The sequence below is a fragment of the Capra hircus genome, chromosome 5 (genome assembly GCF_001704415.2).
Source record: "Capra hircus breed San Clemente chromosome 5, ASM170441v1, whole genome shotgun sequence".
In the NCBI taxonomy this organism is placed as follows: Eukaryota; Metazoa; Chordata; class Mammalia; order Artiodactyla; family Bovidae; genus Capra; species Capra hircus.
In genome coordinates, this window is record NC_030812.1 from 27,575,607 (window position 1) to 27,596,454 (window position 20,848).

Genomic DNA, 20,848 nt, shown 5'->3' on the forward strand with positions numbered 1-20,848 from the left:
AGTAACCACTGTACATTCCCATTTCAAAGTCCCCTAACCCATCCCCAAATTCACATTTCTACTCCAAGTCAGGAGTTCAGTTCAGTCGCTCAGCCGTGTCCGACTCTTTGCGACCCCGTGAATCACAGCACGCCAGGCCTCCCTGTCCATCACCAACTCCCGGAGTTCACTCAGACTCACATCCATCGAGTCGGTGATGCCATCCAGCCATCTCATCTTCTGTCATCGCCTTTCCCTCCTGCCCCCAATCCCTCCCAGCATGAGTCTTTTCCAATGAGTCAAGCGGGGAAGCGAAAACTGAGGAGGGCTGAGGCTGCTGTTGAGACTAGGTGGCTTGTGACTTACCAGGATCAAGACCCTCTTTTATATAAAGAGAAAACTGCTAAAAGACAAATACAGACAAAGCCCAAGAGAAGGTGTTGAGTTTGTCCTCCACTCCCTCTCCAGGCCAGGCCCTCCCTCTATGAAATGCAGAGGAACAGCCTCAGGAAGACCCCCTGATGCTCCAATCAGGCCCTCTTCTGCCATGCACGGCTGCAGCAGATGTTAATGAGCATCATACCCTGGCAGGTGGGAGGGGACGCCTGAAACAGCTGCCCAACTCCCCTGACGAAGGCTGGGCAGCCAGTCGGCCTATAGATGTAAAACAGATGGCACCAGCGAGGCTCTGTGAATAAAACTTTAATAATGTACAGCAGAAATTGGACAGGCTCATTCTTATATTAAAACAAAAGATTTCCTATATTACAACTTATTTACATTTGCATACTGAAGAGGTAAAGTGTCTAAGTGGCTATTTTACAGTCCATTCTAATAAAATGTACAAAAACAAACAGAAGTACCGAGAATGCCGTTCGGGGGCCTTGATGGCAACGTAAGAACGGGCTTGGACTTGGTCTGTGAATCCAAAATCCAGAGGTGCAGGTAGCCCTATGGATCAGGGTTAGCCTCAGGGAGCCAAAACCACAGCTTTAGTTTCTCCCCAACTCTCTAACTCCTAACTCTTGGGTTAAGAGTGGCGGCAGTGGGGCTGGGAGCATCCCCCCAAAACTGCTCAGTCTTCCCCGGAGGTGGAGGAGGAGTGTGTTGTGAGGACAGCTGGGCCACCTGGGGAGTGGGCTAGTGGCTTGGGAGTCCCTGGGTCGAGGAGTGTCGGCAGATCCCAGAGGCTGGTTGAGGCAGGGAGTGAGGAGTCTGAGTTCCATCAGCTCCCATAACCCGCCAAGCTCTGCCAGAGGGCAGACAACAAGGGGGAAGTGCGTCAGCAGGGGTAGGGAGAGAAGACCCCCCCTAATGACACAATTGGTATTTAAGGGAAATTAGTCAGTAGCCAGTAAATTGGCCCAAAGGGTGAGGGGAAGATCTCCTTTAACACAAGGAAAGCACTACACCGGGAAAATAAATAGGAAGGCCAGGGCACTGGGGAGACGGATGGGAGTGGGGAGAGGGCTCCCCCCCCCTCCACAAGCTTTGGCAGAGAATCGCTGGGCTAGAGGCAGGGATGCGCTGAGGCTGCACACAGACTGTGCCTCCCCTGGGGGGCAGGAAGGGGGCTCTGGATGAACGCAGTGAAGGGGGGTTTCACTGCCCACCACCGGCCTCTTTGGTGGAGGACAGGGGGGCATCCTCACCTCCTTAGTGGTCTTGTATAAGAGCAGTCGCTCCAGGCTCAAAAGGCTCAGAACCAACTATGAAAACTTCTGGTCTCAAGATAGGCACCCCCTGACTTGACTGAGTCCCACCGTCAGTGCTCCAAGAGCAGGACCCAAGCCTATCGTGTTCACAGCTGCACTTCCCAGCACCCAGCATGGGGCCTGGCACCCAGCTGGCACTCAGCGAGTGTCTGCTGAGTGAGTGCCTGGATGAGAAGGTGCAACCTGTGGGCGACGCACAAAAAGCTAGAGTCCCAGTGCAAAACCCACTTTGGGTGGGACTGGGCAGGGAGGCAGGACGCCAGCGAGACCAACCCCCAGGGCAGAGGAGCTCTCGCAGCTGAGTCGGAGGGGGCGGGGAGCAGGCTCAGGTACAAGGACAGATATTTCCAGTGTGATTGAGCTGTGTGCGTCTGATTGAAGCATTTTGTGTGTGTGTGGTTGTTTTTATAGGGATTTCCTTAAAAACAAATGGATTGAGAGGTAATTATCACATAGAGATGGTTTTCCTTTTATAAAAACTTAACAGTATTTAAAAAAAGTTAAAATCCAGACCCTCCCAATAAAATTAAAAAAAAAAAAAAAGAAAGAAAGAAAACCAAACCACTCCAGTTAAGTTATGGCTTCAAAGTTATTATATACCTAAGATATGCTGACCGAACCACCACCCACAACCGTGCTTCTAGACGTCGTTAAATACTACACTCAGGTTAAATAACAGGTTCAGCTCAGGCTGTTCCCTTTAGTAAAGCCCCTGAAGTGGATGCAAGTCTCACATCTTCCCTCCACCATGATTGGATAACCCAGTAAAAGACCCATGCAGATGCCTCCCTCCCCCCCAGCCTCCCCCCTCAGTCCTCATCCCCACTTCCCTTCCCCGCCCTAAACCCACCACCACCACCGAAAATACACACTGCTGTCTCCAGAATCTGGGATATGAAAGACAGATGTGACATTCCAGTCTGAGTCTCCCCAGGTCTGGGCTGCAAATTCCTCGGCCCCTCCTTGCCGCCACCGAGGATGCTGCCCTTAGGCTGGCTCGTTTCCCACGGTGGCTGCTGACCACAATACCCCAGGTTTCCGCCGGGATTCCTGCCCTGCCCATCCCACCCTCTTCCCTCACATTTGGACCCAAAAGCCTCGCCTGGCACGGACAACTGGGCCAGCTTTGGTTCCACAGTCTGAAGTGGAGAAGGAGGGCAGGCGACACACGGGCAGGCGGCGCAGCCTGCTGGGGAGGGGGTACCACTGTGGAGTGGGGGCTCCGGAAGGAGGGGTGGGGAGGGAGCCCCCCGGGAGGGGCGCCAGGGAAACTAGACGCGGCTCACTACTGAACAGAGGCGCCGGCACGCAGAGACGCCGGCACGCAGAGACGGCGTGACGACCACAGCCCCGACCCGCACATGCACAGAGAAGCTCAAGCAGGCAAGTGCGCACCCACAGACACACACGTACACACACACACGTGTAAGGGCGTGGCACAGACCAGGCACAACAGGGGCGCACCTCAGCACATGCACACACGGCTGGACAGACAGGCAGCAGCAGTCCCTCCACCTGGAGCTGCCAGGAGGGGCCATCCTTCCGGCTCCCGGGGCCGCTCGCTGCACTGGGCTGGTCCCGGGGTAAAGCCCTCAGTGCTGCTCAGCACGGGGCCACGCTCAGCTCCTCCCGGGCCGCTTGTCGCCACACCAGGCTCCTCGCCGGGGGCACCGGGCTTTGTGGGACATCCCACGACAGCCGGTCCAGGTCGCGGCATTGAGTTCTCCATGCCATTCGCTCTCAGAGGCTCCATGCCACTAGGAGGTAAATATCAAAGGTGTCTGTGTCTCAAACCCATCGTGGGAGTGAGCGAGTCTCCCGGGCTCTGTCCCTCTGTGGGCCAAACTCCTGGCCACAGAGGGCTGGGCAGAAACGAGAGGTAGGCCTCCATCTGATGCTCGACACGGCCGCTCGGCTGTAGGTCCCGTGGCCTGGCGGCTGTGGGAGGGGCGGCTAGATCTTCACGTCCTCCTGCACACTGAGCTGGGAGAGGGTCTTCTTGATGCGCAGTGCAGTGAGGCGGGCGGCACCGTTGGCGTACCAGCACTCCCGCATCATCTTCCCCATCACCCGTAGCGCCTGCACAGAAACGGTGTCACTGGGGCCTGCCCCGCTGTTGCCTGCCTGATCCCCCACCTGCCCTCCTTCTGACCCTGGGGAAACGCCCGCGAGCCCCACTCCCCCTAGGGCTCGCCAGTCCTTGAGGGACAGTCTGGGGAGGGGCCTTCTCCGCAAGCACAGTCCGCCATTCCCCCAAGTGTGGGTGATCTTGCGAGCAAGACCGGCCACAGCCTGTGATCTGAAAACCACTCCTGGAAGGTCTGAGTATCCATGCTTATGATTGTTTACTGATGGCTTTCTCAAAGTAGCACATGAACCAGGCACAGCAGGGACACCCCCAGCAGGCGCACGTGCGCAGTGGTGACCCCACGTTCACCCGCAGAGACACAGTGGAGGAGGGAGGGGAGGAGGCAGCCCCCGAAAGACGGTCTTGACTGTCAGAGGCAGCAGTCTGCAGCCAGGGCCTGGATGACACAGGCAGCCACGGCGGACAGGCAAGGGGTGGATCTGGAGAGTCACTGGTGGAGGCTACAGAGCTCCCTGACTGCTGCCCCAGGCCAGTGTTTTTGATGCCTTTCAGCAGTGGGACCTGTTTTCCCATGCAGAGTCCCAACCCACGAAGAGCCCTGACTGAAGACGTGTGTGGGGGACAGCTAGAGACTGGCTCTCTGCTTCCCTCACCCTCTGAAGTGAACAGGCCCTGAGGGTCCAAGGAATACTTTGGAAAATGCTGCTCTGTCATGCAAAGAGGAGGCACCACTGAAATGCGCACTGACTCTGGTCCTCAGTGCAGAGCTGCCCTCTAGTGGTGACACGCCTTAAAGCAGAGCCACCAGTGACAAGGGGGCCCAGGAGCACTAGCTAAGCAAATCCCGCGCCCCCAAAGACTCTAGCACCCCGCAACTCCAGGTTTTTTAGCAATCTAGATCATAAATTTGTCCTCGCATCTATCATTTCCACCAAATGTCATCCCCTTCCCACTTCATCCACCACTAACCCCAAATCCAAACCCCTCTGCACCCTCCTCGCTTCTGAGTTTTCAGAAAGCCACCTTCCTCAGACCTGTTTTCTCACTGGGTCCACCTCTCATCTGCTGACCCTCTGTGGATGATGCTTCTGAACTCTCCCATAGAGCTCAGCTCACCCACTATGGCTCCAAAGCCATTTTTCTAGCTGGACAGGTCTAACAGCCCCACTCAGACTTTGTTTTGTCTCTGATCTGTGTCTTGGGACCAAGCCTTCTTCTAGGTTCCAAAGGGGACCCTACAGTGTCCAGGACAATGGCTTAGTATACAACAGCATGTAACAGTAATATAATAACTATTATTACACAGGTAGTAGCCCTGGGGTTGGCCCCATTTCTGGGAAACCCTTCTCTAAGGTAGAGAAATGGGGCAGATAGAAAAGCACAGGAGACAGGGCAGCGTCCTACCTCGTAACTCTGCCACCAGTTGGGGATGTTGGGACGGAGCTTCTGGTCACATACAACCTTCCGCATCTCCTCAATGGAAGGGTCAGAGGGCACTAGGTCATAATATGGCAGCTGATATTCTTCATGGACTCCTAGGAGAAAAGAAAATATCCACCAGAGTTATCAAAAGAAGGAAGGGATTACTCAAAAGCCAGTGATGAGACTCATGTCATGATCAGTAAAACTGGCCTCCCACTAAGAGGAACTAGGGCTCCTTGGAGAGCTTGGTCAACGCTAGGTATGGGACAAGAGACACACAGGATTAGCCAGGAACATCTTTTCCGTAACAAAAAGCAAGGAAACTATCAAAGACTACTAAGGTCATGTCAAAAAGTACCACCTTGAAAAGCTCCCAACTGGCCAAAGATGAGAATATTTAAGCAATAGTAAGACTTATAACATCAATGGAAACAAATATTTTATTTATTTTTTATTTTTTTTTAATTTTTTTTGGAAACAAATATTTTAGATCATCAGTTCATGAGGACACTAAAAAGAAACAAAAGCTTCAGTCACCTTTGTGGGATGATAGAGAATAAATTCATTATTTTGAAAAATGGTAAATAAATGGAAAGAATCAAGTGTTTTTCCTGCCTTTCCTTTTCAAATTAAACACCTTTGTAACCAAAGAGACAATAAAGGGAAGTTTCTCTTTAATTAAAAATCTAGCTAATATGAGAAGTTTGACAGAATTGGAATGCTGGCACTTTTCAACCTCTGATAAATCTGGATTTGGACAATGATCAACGATGGCTGTTATCACAAAAAGAGAAATAACCACCATTATATGTGCCTTTAATGGAAGGATTTGGGGGGGGGAATGATTCTAGTCTTTAGATGTAATTCCCATAGGAAATTCACAGAAACGGTAGAATGTGTAAACTCCATGAAGAAGCAATCAGGAAAATCTACATAGGAAAATCTTACAGGATAAAGGACCTGGATTCTCCAACTTTTAAAACTGCAGAAGAAAAAAAAAAACAACAAATGGAGTGGTAAGCTGTACATCATAAGAGACTTAAGAGGTATACCAATCAATTGCAGTGGATAGACATTTATCACGGAGAAGGCAATGGCACCCCACTCCAGTACTCTTGCCTGGAAAATCCCATGGACAGAGGAGCCTGGTAGGCTGCAGTCCATGGGGTCGCTAAGAGTCGGACACGACTGAGACTTCACTTTCACTTTTCACTTTCATGCATTAGAGAAGGAAATGGCAACCCATTCCAGTGTTCTTGCCTGGAGAATCCCAAGGACAGAGGAGCCTGGTGGGCTGCCGTCTATGGGGTCGCACAGAGTCGGCCAGGACTGAAGCGACTTAGCAGCAGCAGCAGCAGCAGACATTTATCAAGCTGCTTTTAAAACAATTAGGAGACAACTGAGGAAATCTCAACACTAACTAATGTTAAATGATATTAAGAACTACTGGGACTTCCCCTGTGGTCCAGTGGTTAAGAATCTGTCCTGCAATGCAGGGGATCTGGGTGCGATCCCTGGTGGGGGAACTAAGATCCCAGATGCCTTGAAGTAACTAAGCCCGTGAGCCACAATTAGAGAGTCTGAGCACAAGGAAAGATCCTGCATGACACAATAAAGACCCTGGGTGCCACGACTAAGACCTGACATAGCCCAATTAATTAACTAACTGAAAGAGAAATAGCCAGTAAACACACCAAAATAGCTAAAAAAAATTTTTTTTAAGAATTATTGTTGATTTTTACAGTGTAATAACAGTTTTGAAGTTTTTTACCTTCTACAGCTACAAATGGAAATATTTTCCATAATAAAAAGTTATCAGTATTTTAAAAAATCAAATGTAACTTTCTCATCCCTTTTTTCCAGAAAAATTCTACTGTCCTGAGCTGATGGGACAGATTTTTAAATGGAGTCTGACTTGGTAATTAGCTAAGATGCAGTTAGCTTCATCTCTGGCCTCAGTCTGCCAAGGTCCGAATCCTAGTTTATTAGCAGTGTGACTCTGGACAAATTACCTAACCTGTGACTCATATTCTTCATCTGCAAAATGGTGACAATTAACAGTTCCCACTTCATAGGCTTGAAGAAAAGATCAAGTGAGTTTATACATAGCAAGTGGTGAACAACTCTTAGTACAATTATTATATACTTAACCCCAATTTCTGGATGGTATGGAGAAAGAAAAATTTAACTTGTTCACAGTTTAAAATCTGTGTGGCTAGATATATCCTGATCTGTTTTATTTGTATATCACAATCAAAATTTAAGATGTACAATACCTAGATGCCTCCCTATGATTCGGACCTTACCAAACATATCATAGAAGGAAAAAGGCAGTACAACACAGAAAAGGGCTCTGCTGGAACACCCACCAGTTCTTTTTCATTAATTTAATTCACTTCCACTGATCTGGAATCTCTTACATCAAAGATAAATGGCTGAGGGCAGGCTTCTAGTGGCTCTTGAACTTGATCACGTGACAGAATACTTGAAAGTCACCGTAAAATTCTAACATACTAAGTTGATGATAAAGTGTTTTCTGCCAAATCCGATACTGCTTTTCACTGGGTTCTGACATGGTCAAGCAGTTGCAGATGCCAAAAGATTTAAGAAAATATTGCAGAAGAAAAAATTCTATGTGTTAGTAAGCTTTCTCCTATGAATTGAGAAATCACCATTATCAATAAAACCCCACGTTCCCCAGGTATGTGGCTTGAGAGCCAGTGCATCAGAATACCCTGCCTTCTGTGTGAAGGAGACTCCCTGCATTAGTCCTGTGCTATTCCTGCCCAGGGCTTTCCCAACCTCAACAGACCACTAAAGACAGTGTGTTTAAAAAAAAAAAAAAAAAAAAGCCAAGCGAGCCTCTGGGATGGTCACCACAACATAAAACAAGAGTAAACACACTCTTAGCCACTGCTGCTCCCAGGTCGCCTCCCTCCTCCTGGATGAGAATCCTACGTGTGACTCGCGCTAACATGAGGCATCCGACAAGCTGTGTAAAGAAAGGAGGCTGCAGTCAAAACCCAGGCTCTCAGGTGGCCCGGCACTCTGGACTGGGAGGTAGGAGCAGGGAAGGCAGGAAGAACGGTACCTCCAGAGTTGCATCTTCGAGCAATCTCCCAGTACACAAGACCGAGGGCATAGATATCAGCACATTTAAAGGAGTCAAAGTGCTTCATGTTGATGGTTTCATCAAGTACTTCAGGGGCCATGTATCTGCAACAGCAAAGGAAATGTGGTCATGCATGGAAAACAATGACTTCTTTTCCGACTCAAAGCACTGGTTCAAGGGCCCCCTGAAGGTGGGAGAGCCATCACCCAAGACTGGCCCCTGGGGAGGAGGAAGTGACGGACTCTTCTCATTGCAAACTCCCATGTTTTGCAGTCATTCATTGCTTTTTTTTTTTAAAGTTTTTGCCAAGCTGCATGGCATGTGGGGTCTTAGTTCCCCAATCAGGGATCAAACCTGTGCCACCTGCAATGAGGGGCAGATTCCCTGGACCAGTAGGGGAGTCCCTGTCCCTTAGTTCTTTTTCTAAATATTTAGTTACTTATTAGGTTATGCTGGGTCTTGGTTGAGGCACACGGGATCTCTGATCTTTGTTGTGGCATGCAAACTCTTAGTTGCGGCATGTGGGATCTAGCTCCCCAACCAGGGATCAAACCTGGGCCCCCTGCAGGGAACGTGGAATCTTAGCCCCAGGACCACCAGGGAAGTCCTTGTCTCTTATTTCTTACTTTCCTTTTCTATGAAGCAGGAGGGAGGCCCAGTCCTGACGGGGGCCCCTTATTTTCTACGCTGGAGCACCTCTGTTCTTGCTAGATGAAACTGCTCTCTACAGCCCAAGCAAAACATGCGTTCTGTCTCCTCAGGGGTCCTGCACAGGCCACCCCTTCAGACTGCACTCTCCCTTCCCACTAGCCAAGCCTGGCGCCTGGTCCCCTTCCAAACTTTGCTCCAAGCTCCCTTTCTCCGCTGCCTCGCCTGCCCAATGCACTGGTGTCTGTGGGCATATGGTCCTATGGAGGTATGCTGCCAGCACTTGCAACTGCTCCATGCAACCTGTGTGGCTTTCCAGTGTGGGGGCAGGAGTTCAGTGCAACCGCCATCTGTCTGAGACCACACTCCTTCTCCCGCGCACATGGGCAAGGGCACACATGAGCTACTCAGTACAAGTATTGGGCAAGGGCATAGGCCCTGGGCCTTCCTACCGTTTAGTTCCCACCCTCTGGTTAGGGGCAATGTCTATGGTGTCCGTGACTGCATCGTGACGGACAGCCAGACCCAGGTCTGCAATGGCGCACATGCCATTTTTCTTCACCAGGATGTTCTTTGACTTTAAGTCTCGATGAGCAATTCCAGGTTTCCCTGGTGGAGGAGAAAAACAAGGATCTTTAGAGAAAGATGGCATAAGCATTTAAAGCATAGTCTCTGCAGCTGCGTACGTGGGTTTCAGTTCTGGTTTTGCCCCCCACTAACCCAGTAACCCTGTAAATGCAGCTTCATCTGTCTATACACCGGTCGTCTCATCCATAAAATGAGAGTAAACGCCAGTGTGTGCATGCACGCCGAGTCGCTTCAGTCGTGTCAGACTCTTTGGGACACTATGGACTGCAGCCCACCAGGCAGCTCTATCCATGGGATTCTCCAGGCAAGCATACTGGAGTGGGCTGCCATGCCTTCCTTCATGCCGACCTGGGGATGGAACCCACGTCTCTGATGGCTCCTGCACTGGCAGGCAGGTTCTTTACCACCTGGGCACCACCTGGGCACCACCTGGGAAGCCCAAACACCAGTACTTCACGGGAATGTTGTGAAAGTTACATGTATTAATGTAGGTGAGTCAAGCGCTTAGAAGGGCGTGAGGATTAGCTAACATTACTTTATGGATGCTATCGCTGCTCACCTTCCCTGAACTCATATACTCCTATACAGAATAGTTGAGGACTTGAGAAAAAGCTGCTGCACTGGCTAGGTTCTCAGAACCAAACAGGGGAGGTAAGAACCACTACTTTCTCTGCAGAGTCTAGGGATAGTGTCAAACTCTCACGGCTGGTTTCTGATCACAGACAGAAAGAGCTCCTGCCCAACTGACCATGCACCAGGAAGCACCGTGCCACCTGCCAAGACCTGGGAGCTCCCAGAAGGCTGATGCCAGTCCACAAGCAGGGACTCCCGAGGCAGTGTTCCTCCAGGAGAACCCTCCCAGATAGTACAGCCCAGTGTCCAACCATCCAGCTGACCCAACAATGAGCGCGTGCAGTCACTAAACTGAATCTCGGCACACTGGTTCAACCCACCTTCTCAGTCTCGTCATTTACCTGTGAACTGTGGGCGTCTGAGATGATCTCTCAGTTAACACCAGTTCCCCAACCAACAACCACACCAGGACACGGGGAACAAACAGCCAACATTTCCCACAGGACTCCCTTAGGAAGCTCTAAAGGCAGAGGCACCTCTCGTTCTTGCTCAAGTGAAGCTCAAACCCCTCTCCCGTAGACCAGACCCCCGCTCCTGAGGCCCAGCCCCAGCCTGCTCAGTGCACAGGAGTCCCAGGAACTCGGCGGGGACGGGACGGCCGCCCAGCAGGCCCGCTCACCTTGGGTGCCCACGATCTCCATGTGCAGGTGTGCCAGCCCGCTGGCGGCCGACAAGGCCAGCTTGATCATCCCCTCGATGGTCACCGTGTACCGGTTCAGATAGTCAAACAGGGAGCCGTGCTCGTGATAGTCTGACACGAGCCACAGCTGTGTCCAGGTGCCGTTATCTGCGGAGGACCACAGAGGAGTTCCAGAAAAGGCACAACTCCCAGCAAAAAGGGCAAGGGTGGCGAGGAAGAGTGTATGTGCCACGCACACCCCCCGTGACCCCCGAACCTCTGCTCCTCGCCCCCACACCTCTGGGGCCCCTCGGTGCCCTTGCCATCTACAGCTGCCCACAGCTTTGGGCTCCAGGAAGAGAAGAGGAACAGCTTTTCTTACTTAGACGTGCTCCCTTCCGGCAGGGGGCTGTAGGATTCTGAACCACACCTCCCCTATTCCAGATGTGAAATGTGAGGCCTTCAGAAGAAGAGGGAGCACGTGCTTAGGGGGAGTAACAGGGGCATCTGTTTCTTTTGCTTCTGATCCTGACAAGACCTGCTCATCAAAACCATGACTGGCTGTGTCCTCCCCATCAAGGAGGAAGGCTTCGCAGGCCCTCCACTGCGCTCCAAGACCCTTCGAGCACAGCCCAGCCCCAGCGCCAGGCCCATCTGCAGCGCTGCTCTGAAGCCCACTGCTCTTACCAGGCTATGAGCTTTCCATGAGAGGAGGAAAGAGCTCCTTTGTGCATTACTGTGTTCCGGGCCAAAAATGCTTTTCAATACATGAAGAGGACACTTTCCAAGGATTCCAGAGAGGAATCGAATCTTATCATCTTAGCCTCGGAAGAGCAACGGGAGGCAGTGAGCGAGGCAGTGAGCACACACTTTCATCCAAGGGGCTGGGGGTGTGCAGTGTCCAGGGGGAGGGGGGTAGAGGGGTAGGGAGGGAGAGAAAGGAAAACCAAAGCTGGTAATCTAATGAGCTTGTGCTACTGTCAATATGAAGACTGGAAATTGGATTGAGATCTCCCAAATTCCAGGCTGGCCCTAGTTCTAGGGCCTTACACTAAACATATCATGCTAAAAAGACAAGAACAAAGGAGCCTGCTCTTTCTCCTCCCCTGGCCTTGATGTGGGTTTCAACAGCCAGATCCTACTCACACGAGCTGCCAGAATCAATACAGGGAGTGGTTCCTGGGAAGGCACCAACCTTCGCTTCTCTGATTACGAGCAAGGGGTCCATCAAACACACCCCTGAGGTCCAGGGGACCCTGCTTATAAGTTAAAAGGGAAGACATCTTCTTGAGCCTTTAAAATACATGTCAGATTTAAACTAATCATCAAAAGGTAAATGTTTTAAAAAGCAACAAGCTTACTCAGAATGAGCAAGGAATTCTCCCTTCCCTTGTATGAGAGGTCAAGGCTCTTCATTCAGCCTGGGGGCAGCTGAGGCCTCTACAACCCCCACAGCAATGTGAGAAGCAAGCAGCCTGCTGTTGATTTAGGACAGAAAAACAAACACTTAGCATCTTCCGTAGCCTCTGCCAGCAGCGACTTCTAAAATTGCTGGACCACGGAGCGAATGAACCGTGTCCTGACTGCCAGAGACACTTCTGAAATGCAGACACCACCACCCACGGTCTTTCTGTCTTAAGTGCGCTGCCTGCCCAGGTGCCAGCTGTCCTCTCCTCCTGGGCACTGTACAGGCAGGAACTGTGCCTTGGTCTTATGTGTGACGACCCCAGGACCACACAGTAGCCAATGAATATTACTGAGTCAACGAATGAAATGTCAATTACTACCCTCTCTCTAAAATAAAATACAATCCTCTCAAAATGGCTCTCCATAACCTGGCCTCTGCCACCTTTCCACCCATGTCTCTGGCTGGAATGTTCTGAGTCACCTGCAGCTTCCCAAAGACATTACCTCTCTGCACATGTTTGGACTTCTCTTTTCATTGGTTTTTCTTTCTGACCAACTCCCTGCCACCTCTGCCTCAATCAAGCCCAGGTATGATCTCCGTGACCCCCATCTCACCCCCATTTTGCACTCACCAGGATACCTGTTGTTTGATTACTTCCTATAATCAACCATTAGTTTACTTCTCTTTTGCTAGTCCATGAGGCTCTTAAAAATGAGTACATGCCTGGGCACATGAGAGAGACTCAAAAAACTAGAGCAAAACCAGCGGAGGAGGGAGGAGGAAACAAGGAACCTCAGATACAAGCGGATCAAAAGCTGAGCCTGAAGGCCGCGGTGGGGCAGCGCGGAGAGGCAGGCTGTGCCTCTGGGGCGCCTGCTCCACTGTAACGATGCGCGTGATGCTGCTCTGCCAAGGAGTGTGGGCCACAGGCTTTCCTGGGGCTGTCCTTTCCTTGCAGGGGTTGAAGCTTCCCTTCTTCCTTCCAGTTGTTTTCAACGTTAAGTTTACTGAAGCTCCTCTAGGGATTACCCTGGAGGTGGGTTTGGGGGTATCACAGAAGGGAGAATGAGCAGGTAGGATGAGGGCTTATTCACCTGGTTAATAACTGCTTGTTTACTGGCTTAGTAACCTGGATTTCAGTACAAGCTTTTCGTAGAAGCAAAGTTTGAAAACCACTGCCTTACTCTTATTCTCGTTCTACGGGGAGCAACTGCGAAGGCAAACAGAACTGTGCTGTCTCGTGGCTGTTCAGGCTCCCCAGTCATCCCTCCACCGAGCCAGTGGTGGGCTCTGGCACACCTTGTCTGTAAGCCCAGCCCTTTACCTTTATTGTCAGCGGCGATGAACCCAAGGATGTTTTCATGGCGAAGCATGACTGTCTGGTATATCTCTGCTTCCCGGAACCAAGACCGTTCCTCCCGAGAAGAGAATATTTTCACAGCCACATCACCGCCCCGCCAGCGGCCACGCCACACTTCTCCAAACCGGCCCTTGCCAATTATCTCCTGTAAGACGATGGTCCGGGCCACTGTGCGCTGGACGAAGAGGGGTAGCCCTGGGGACCAGAGAAGGGACAGAAAGCCGACACTGTGTACATCTGCTGACCGCTGCAGCTCCCACTCACTGCCACCCTGGAGAAGCCCTTCCCTCCCACAGCGCCTCCATGCTTCCCACAGCGCCTCCATGCTACAGTGGCCCACTGACCACGGAGAGCTCGGGAGCCCCGAGGGGGAAAGGCATATGAAAGGCTGTTCCTCATCTACGCGGGTTCTCCTCCCAGCTAGTATGGACGACAGATCTAACTGTCTAACCGGATTTACTAACTCTTCAGCCAGCCTCCTGTGGGCCAGGCCACCCACAGCCACTTTATGTGGAAGAGCAAAGTCAAGGGGTTGAGTCAGCGGAGCGCCTCTGGCTGCTCTGCTCAGTGGCCACTAGAGGGCAGTGCTGCGTGGCCCATGAAAGCCCACCCGAGCTCAGGGCACACCAAGTTCCCACCGCTCTCCAAAGGGATCACAGTTCTGCTCACAAGAGCCTCCAGATGCAGCAGGACTGGCGGGCGGACGACTGCCCAGGATGGTTCTCAGATTATTTCACTGTCTTTATAGGACTCATTTGTCACCTCATTTGATCCATGCAAGGAGTGTCTCCCTCCCTCTCCAGTCAGCTCCACCTTCGTGACTGACTCTAACTCTCTCCCTCTCCTTGACTGAACAAATCCAAGTGTTATCAACCCCAAGCTGTTTACTGCATGTTTACTATGCATGAGGTGCTTGCATAAATGGCCTCATTTCCTCACAACCACCCATAAGGTAGGTGTTATTATTATGCCCATTTTACAAATGAGAAAACTAAGCCTCAAAGGGGAAGGTTAAGTTATTTACTGGAATTCATACAAGCTGTAAATGGCAAAGCACATAAGACTGACTCCAGAGTTTATGCCTGTAACTCCCACAGCACAGAGCCGCCAAATGCTTCTCAATTTGGCCCCCTCCTCTCGCGGCCCTCCTGACCCGTTCTGACCTCCTCTGGAGGACTTCCAGCAGTCTCTCTGCCTCCCCTCTGATCTGGCTCGCCCCACACACCCCGCACAGCCAGCCTCACCCTGCCCTCCCTAACAGGGGGCTGCTGGATGGATGAATCCACCCTTCACACCACTGCCAGAGTTCTTTCCGCAGGAAAACATGAGCACACGCTTTCTCACACGACAGCCTTCGGTAGCTGCCTCTCCCCTCACCAGACAAAGCACAGCCCTGGTATTTTCCCACCAGGGCCTGGACAACAAGCTGGCCTCTGGATCATTCCCTAAACACTCAGTGAACATTTCTGTCTTTTTGTGCTCTCGCGCAAGGGTTTTCCGGTGGCCTGGAATGTTTCCTGCCCTCTTCCCACTCTCAAAACTTCCAACGCAGGACCCCTTCAAACACGACCTCCTCTGTGAGATCCTTCCCCACAATCTCTTCTATCCAGTCCCGGCTTGGCCTCTTGCTCATCTTGTTTACTCTGTATCACCCACAGGATGCTCAACACACACTTGTTAGTGTGAACTAAAGGTTACACAAGCAGCAAGGACTTACTACTTTAAGGCCACAGGATTAAAACCCCAGCACCTTGGAAGCTTTGCATATTCTGAATTAAGAGTGGATGATACCAACCAGAGAGAAACAGTTACTCATCATTTCACTCCAGATGATAGAGTAACCACCCTAGACCTGCCCTCGCCTCAGCTAATCCCAGTCTTAAAAAAAAAAAGACTCCAGAAAACCCGAGCGACCCTCCTCCAGCAGCAAATCAAGTCACAGAGCCAGTCAGTTCTAACCACTGCCCTACCCTCTTTCAGCAAAGAACAAGCCATGTATTTTCTCTCTTCCTAAAAATATGCAGCTTTTAAATATATCCATCATCTTGGCACTCTCTACTGCAGAGCTTAATAAAGGCAAAACCACGGAAATTCAGAAGATGTCAGAGCTCAAAGTATTCCTGTGCTCAAGAAGGGATGTCTGGCCATGACTGATGGCATAATTTCCCCACAGAAGAGTCTGTCATGGGCTGAAAAAACATACACCAACACACGTGGAACTCTCACGGACATGAGCCTGTAGGTTTGAGCTAGAATGGCAACAGGGGCCTTTGTATCCACATTTTCCTCCATAGGAACAGAATACCACTGTCACTAAAATAATTATTTATCTTCCTAAAAAGACTGCTTTGTACTCACAGCCGCATCTGCTAGCTGGCTCCGCTCTCCTCCAAGACCGGAGCCACCCAACGGTCCTTACCCTAAGTTCTAGTCTCACATCGAGGCCCACCTAAGAAAGGCTCGGTCACCGACAGGCAGCTCCGGAAGTGGTGCTGACGCCATGCTGGAAGCCCTGGCTGCTTTTATTTCAACTGCCACCATAAACCCTTGGGCAACTGCTACGAGTCGATCATTTACCCAAGCCCAGCTCTCTGGCCTTGCTCGGTGTCCTTAAACTCCCCTTGCGGTTGCTCACAGATCAATGATTAGCTGCCACCACCTCGCAGGAACCCGGCACACTCCAGTTTCTCCAAAGGGGCCCTGACACTGAGCACTCTGCTGCTCAGGCGGAACCAGGTGAATTTTAATAGCTGCATGGTTACAAGACTTGAAGAGAGGCAGGGACTCTGGAAGGGAGAGTTTTGCAGCTGATCCTTGGAATTCCAGAGAATGAGAGATTTTCTGTGAACCCCATCATCTTATTACATGTCAAGACTCCCAAAGAAGGGGAATTCTGAAAGCAAATGGCCAGGCTTCTTCCTGAACGTTCCATCGTGCTGGGAGGCAGTGAGGAAGGCTGTGAGGAAGGCTAACGGCTGGCGTGAGGCCTGAAGAGGTGGTACCTGAGCCAGACCCTGACGTGGAGAGGTCGTAGACCAGGTCCTGGAGCGTCTTGTCCTTGGAGAGACACATCTCACACGAGGGGTCCTCCATGTCCAGCCTCTGGCGGTTGTGATAGACGCGCTGGTGATAGTTAATGACAAGGAAAACGATGATGATGATGAGAAACAGGAGGAACACTGGGCCGGCAATGATGCCCACCAGCTCCACGGGGCCCCACATGGAGGGGTGTTCAGGCTCCTTGAGATGACCTGGGGCAGGTGAGAGGGGAGAGGGAAAGAAGAGAGTGAAAACGTGGGACCGCCAAGGCCTCCCTCTCCCTGCTCCTCCATCCAGGTGGAGATGCCCCCTTCCTCTCCCCGCTCTGGCCTCACTGGGCTGGTGGATCTCTCTGGACGCTCTCACATGCCAGCCTCTCTAGTTATGGCACCCGCTGCAGCGGTCAGAGCCACGGCCCGCTCAGTCATTTCACGGCGTTTCATGGTGTCTTCCCACCCCCATGCCCCAGGCACACACCAGGTTCTGCTCCTCCGTTTGTGACGGCCTCTTGAAGCTCGACCCGGTCTCTCCCCGCCTCCTCAGATCTCCCTAGTCACGCCTCTTACGTGGCGGACCTGTGAAGGCTGGTGGCTACCACTCCCCAGCGGAGAGCGCCATCCTCCAGGCCCGAGTCCCTCTTCCCCTTTGCCCTCACCGTCACAGGGCTTACGGGCTGCCTCCTCCAGGATCACCCCAGACCCTCCCATGGGCATCTCTGGCTGGCTCTCCCACTCCCCACCAGCTGCCGACGGCTCCTCAGCCACGACCCAAAATGTGGCCTTCACCTCTGTGGTGCACTCGACGAGTCTGTCTCCCTTTCCTGGGATCCACAGACCAGAATTGGGAGGAATGCCCTCCCACGTCACCTCAGGGAGCATCCAAAAGGCGCCTTCACCTAGCCTCCAACAAAGGGGCGGGGGCGTAGCAGAGAAGGATGAAATGACAGGGGCGCCCTACCTCCACGACGGGCCAATAGTCCAACAAGGGTGTCCACTCACCGCTGGGCACCCTCAGGTCGATCTTGTTGCAGAAGTCAGTGTAGCAGCAGTGTGTGTTGCGCAAGTCCTCGGAGCTCAGGCAGTAGAAGGGCTTCCCGGCGGGGACCAGCTCCACTTTGGGGATGCAGGTCCGCACGTGGTGCTCCATCCCGTCCAGGTTGAAAATGGAGACCATGCAGGCCCCATCCGTCTCACACGTGTAGTTGGCTTGGAGGCAGCTGGTGCACGCACACAGCAGAGCTGTAGGGAATTCGGGAGCGGACACTGATGTCAGTGTGAGGTCTTAGCCTAGGTCCTTCTCTGGAGTTAGAATACAATCCCCTAGCACACTCGTGGTTCCAAAACAAGGTGCTTTTTACAGGGATGGGGCCAGAGATGACATCGTCAGGGGAAGCCCAACCTTTTCACCTGTCTATTCAGATCACAGACAAGGCTTTCTGCTCCGCAACTGTCCCCCTACCACGCCGTTTTCCTCTAATTGCTCGTTTATGTCTTTAAGAAACAAAGAAACTACCTTTTAAACTCTGCTTTAGACTGCTGTATGTTGTTGCTGTTTAGTAGCTAGGCTGTGTCTGACTTTGTGACCCCACGCACTGCAGTCTGCCAGACTCCTCTGTCTGGGATTTCCCAGGCAAGAGTATCAGTGGGTTGCCATCTCCTTCTCCAGGGCATCTTCCCGACCCAGGGAGTGAACCCGTGTCTCTTTCACTGGCAGGTGGATTCTTTACCACTGCACCACTGGGAGGAGGGGGGCTGCTCTAGACTTAGACTCACTTTAAGAAACTGTCTTGTGGCTAGGAAAAGGGTTTTCCTTTGAATTTAGACGCCTAAAGATGAGAGCCAAGCACGGTCCCCTGGGAGAGAAGGGCCCCTCCCCCACATACTCCTTCCACCACCACCACTTCTTAGAGCCATCTTCAACCCCATCTCCTTTCTCTACACCAGAAACGCCTACAGTTTCCTGAATGCAGTGTGCGTGCTCTCTCACACAGGGTTTTGCTGCAATGGTTTTTTCCTGGCTAATTCTTACAAGTTCTTTAAAATTCAGCTTAAACGTCACTTCCTTTGACAAGCTTCCCCTGACTGGTCCAACAACCTCCTTCTCCCTTTAGTTCCCAGCAGGTACCCCTTTCAAGAGGGGAAAAAAGACACCCTCCAAAGAGGGCAATATTAGTGCCTACTTCATACAGTCACTGTGAGGATTAAATAAGCTAATGCACAGAATTGGTGCATGCTATGTCGCTTTACTAGTGTATGACTCTTTGCAACCCTGTGGATTGTAGCCCGCCAGGCTCCCCTGTCCATGGGATTTCCCAGGCTAGAATACTGGAGTGGGCTGCCATGCCCTTCTCCAGATCTTCCCAACCCAGGGACAGAACCTGCATCTCTTATGTCTTCTGTGCTGGCAAGCAGGTTCTTTACCACTAGTGCCACCTGGGAAGCCAACGTACAGAAAGTACTCAATAAATCTAACCCACTCTGAAAGGGCCTTGATACCATCACTTAAAAAAGCACTATATATATATATATATATATATATTCCCCCCACCCCCAAATAGATAGTATACACAATCATCTCTGGGACTAACAAGTTTGGCTGGGTGTGTGTTATCCCTAAGTGTGCACTGTTGACAGGAAATTACTGTAAATGAATTTGGTGCCTCTGAAAGTCAGTTCGGCAGCCCTGGAATCTGAAATCCTTTATTTATCCATCTAACAGGAATAGCACAGACAGCAGCAGCTGGCTCTCCCCAGCACTGCCTCCCGGGAGCCTAACCCAGCCCTGACCTCTGGGCTCGACCCACCGGGGTCCTGAGGCTGGGGCTCACGGGGCTGCACACAGCACTCACCCATCGGGGCTGCAAGTGCAGGGGGACCGGAGTCCCCGGCTGGACACTACGCGCGTACTATCTGGATACCAAGAGGGAACATATTCAAACTACGGCCCCTGGAGAAGAGACATTTATGACCAGTCCCGTGAAAAACTATCCTGTTGTAACGCACCCCTTTCGGCTGTAAACAGTCTATCTTTGTCTCTTCCTCTAAAACACCGAAAGGCATCTCCTGGCCTTTCAAATCCAAAGACAGAATAGAAATATCTCTGCGTCCAACTCCCCACTCCGGCAGGCTTTCTGTAAACGACACGATCCTCGCCATCCCCACCGAGGAAACAAAGTAGAGCGACCTGGGACAGGTACTCTGACAGCATGGATCTTCACCGCACAGCCTGCGGGATTTTTTTTTTTCCCCCACAGTATTTGATCAAAGCCTTTTCTTCTGGGAGAAATTCCAAGACACGCAGCTCTCTGCTGAAGGGCTTGGGGAGTGTTGTATTTTAAAGGCAGGAAGCTTAAAGCAGGTACCCTTTAGACTAGGATCCCAAACACAAAAGGAATTTTAAAAGTAAATTCCTTCTGAATGTCATTCTTGCTGACTGAAATTTACTTCTGCAGCTCTCAGAACACTCAGCCCCAGCTCCTTTGACTCACGCTGAGTCCTGCCTACTCATCAGCAAGTGCGAGCGCCCATTCCTCTCCCCGTCAATGGGGACATTCAGGCACAAAGGGGTCCCCGCGGCATGCACACCTCTCAACACACGCGCCCCGACGGCCGGCTGGGGATGAGCACAGTCTCGGGGCTATTTTCGGAAGCCAGAAGGGAAAGCGAACAACTCCCAGAGGGCTATTCTGAGCACAGTGGGACACGCGAGCCAGACCCGCGGCCGCCTCTGGAAAAGCAGCTCCCTTCGGAGTCCGTCAATTAGCAGCCGGGGAAGCAGAGCCCCTGCTCCCAGACATGCGCTCCCCTCTCCCTGGTTCATGGCCTCTTTCACAGTGATTCATCCTGGAGGACGAGCACACCCACACGTGGCTCATTATTTTTGGGAAGTACTTAAACAATCTTGGTGTAAGACAGGAAAGAACAAAAGTGGTGAAATCTATGCTAGACGGGACGAAGAACGGAACTGGGAGCGGGGCCATGCGGCTTTGTGATAAGGGATTGGGCAAGTCCCTGGCTCTATCTGGGCCTCGGCAGCCCAGCCAGAAAATGCCATTTACGTGACAGAGGCGGTTTGAAGATCAACCCGCATCTGCAGAGTGCTGCTGGTCCTCCGAGAAGGCTGCCTGCATCTGTGTGCAGGTCTGCTCTTTAGCAAGGGAGTGAGAAGTCTGAAAAGGGTATTTCTGAGATAGCCATCACCACTGCCCACGCCCCTGCGAGGTTTCTGTTACTCTCC

At 51.6% G+C, this 20,848-nt stretch overlaps 1 protein-coding gene across 3 annotated transcripts in view; it reads right to left on the reverse strand.

The window, feature by feature from the left end:
- ACVR1B (activin A receptor type 1B) overlaps window positions 666-20,848 on the reverse strand; it is a 34,152-nt gene continuing 13,969 nt past the window's right edge. For all 3 annotated transcript variants that reach the window (XM_018047738.1, XM_005679946.3, XM_013963787.2), the window contains exons 2-9: window positions 17,611-17,850; window positions 16,576-16,824; window positions 13,538-13,768; window positions 10,806-10,973; window positions 9,418-9,574; window positions 8,297-8,421; window positions 5,188-5,318; window positions 666-3,773 (exon numbers count right to left, since the gene is read on the reverse strand). In XM_018047738.1, coding sequence (XP_017903227.1) covers window positions 3,648-3,773; window positions 5,188-5,318; window positions 8,297-8,421; window positions 9,418-9,574; window positions 10,806-10,973; window positions 13,538-13,768; window positions 16,576-16,824; window positions 17,611-17,850 — 1,427 coding nt within the window. In that variant the 3' untranslated portion in view covers window positions 666-3,647. The remainder of the gene's footprint in view (window positions 3,774-5,187; window positions 5,319-8,296; window positions 8,422-9,417; window positions 9,575-10,805; window positions 10,974-13,537; window positions 13,769-16,575; window positions 16,825-17,610; window positions 17,851-20,848) is intronic.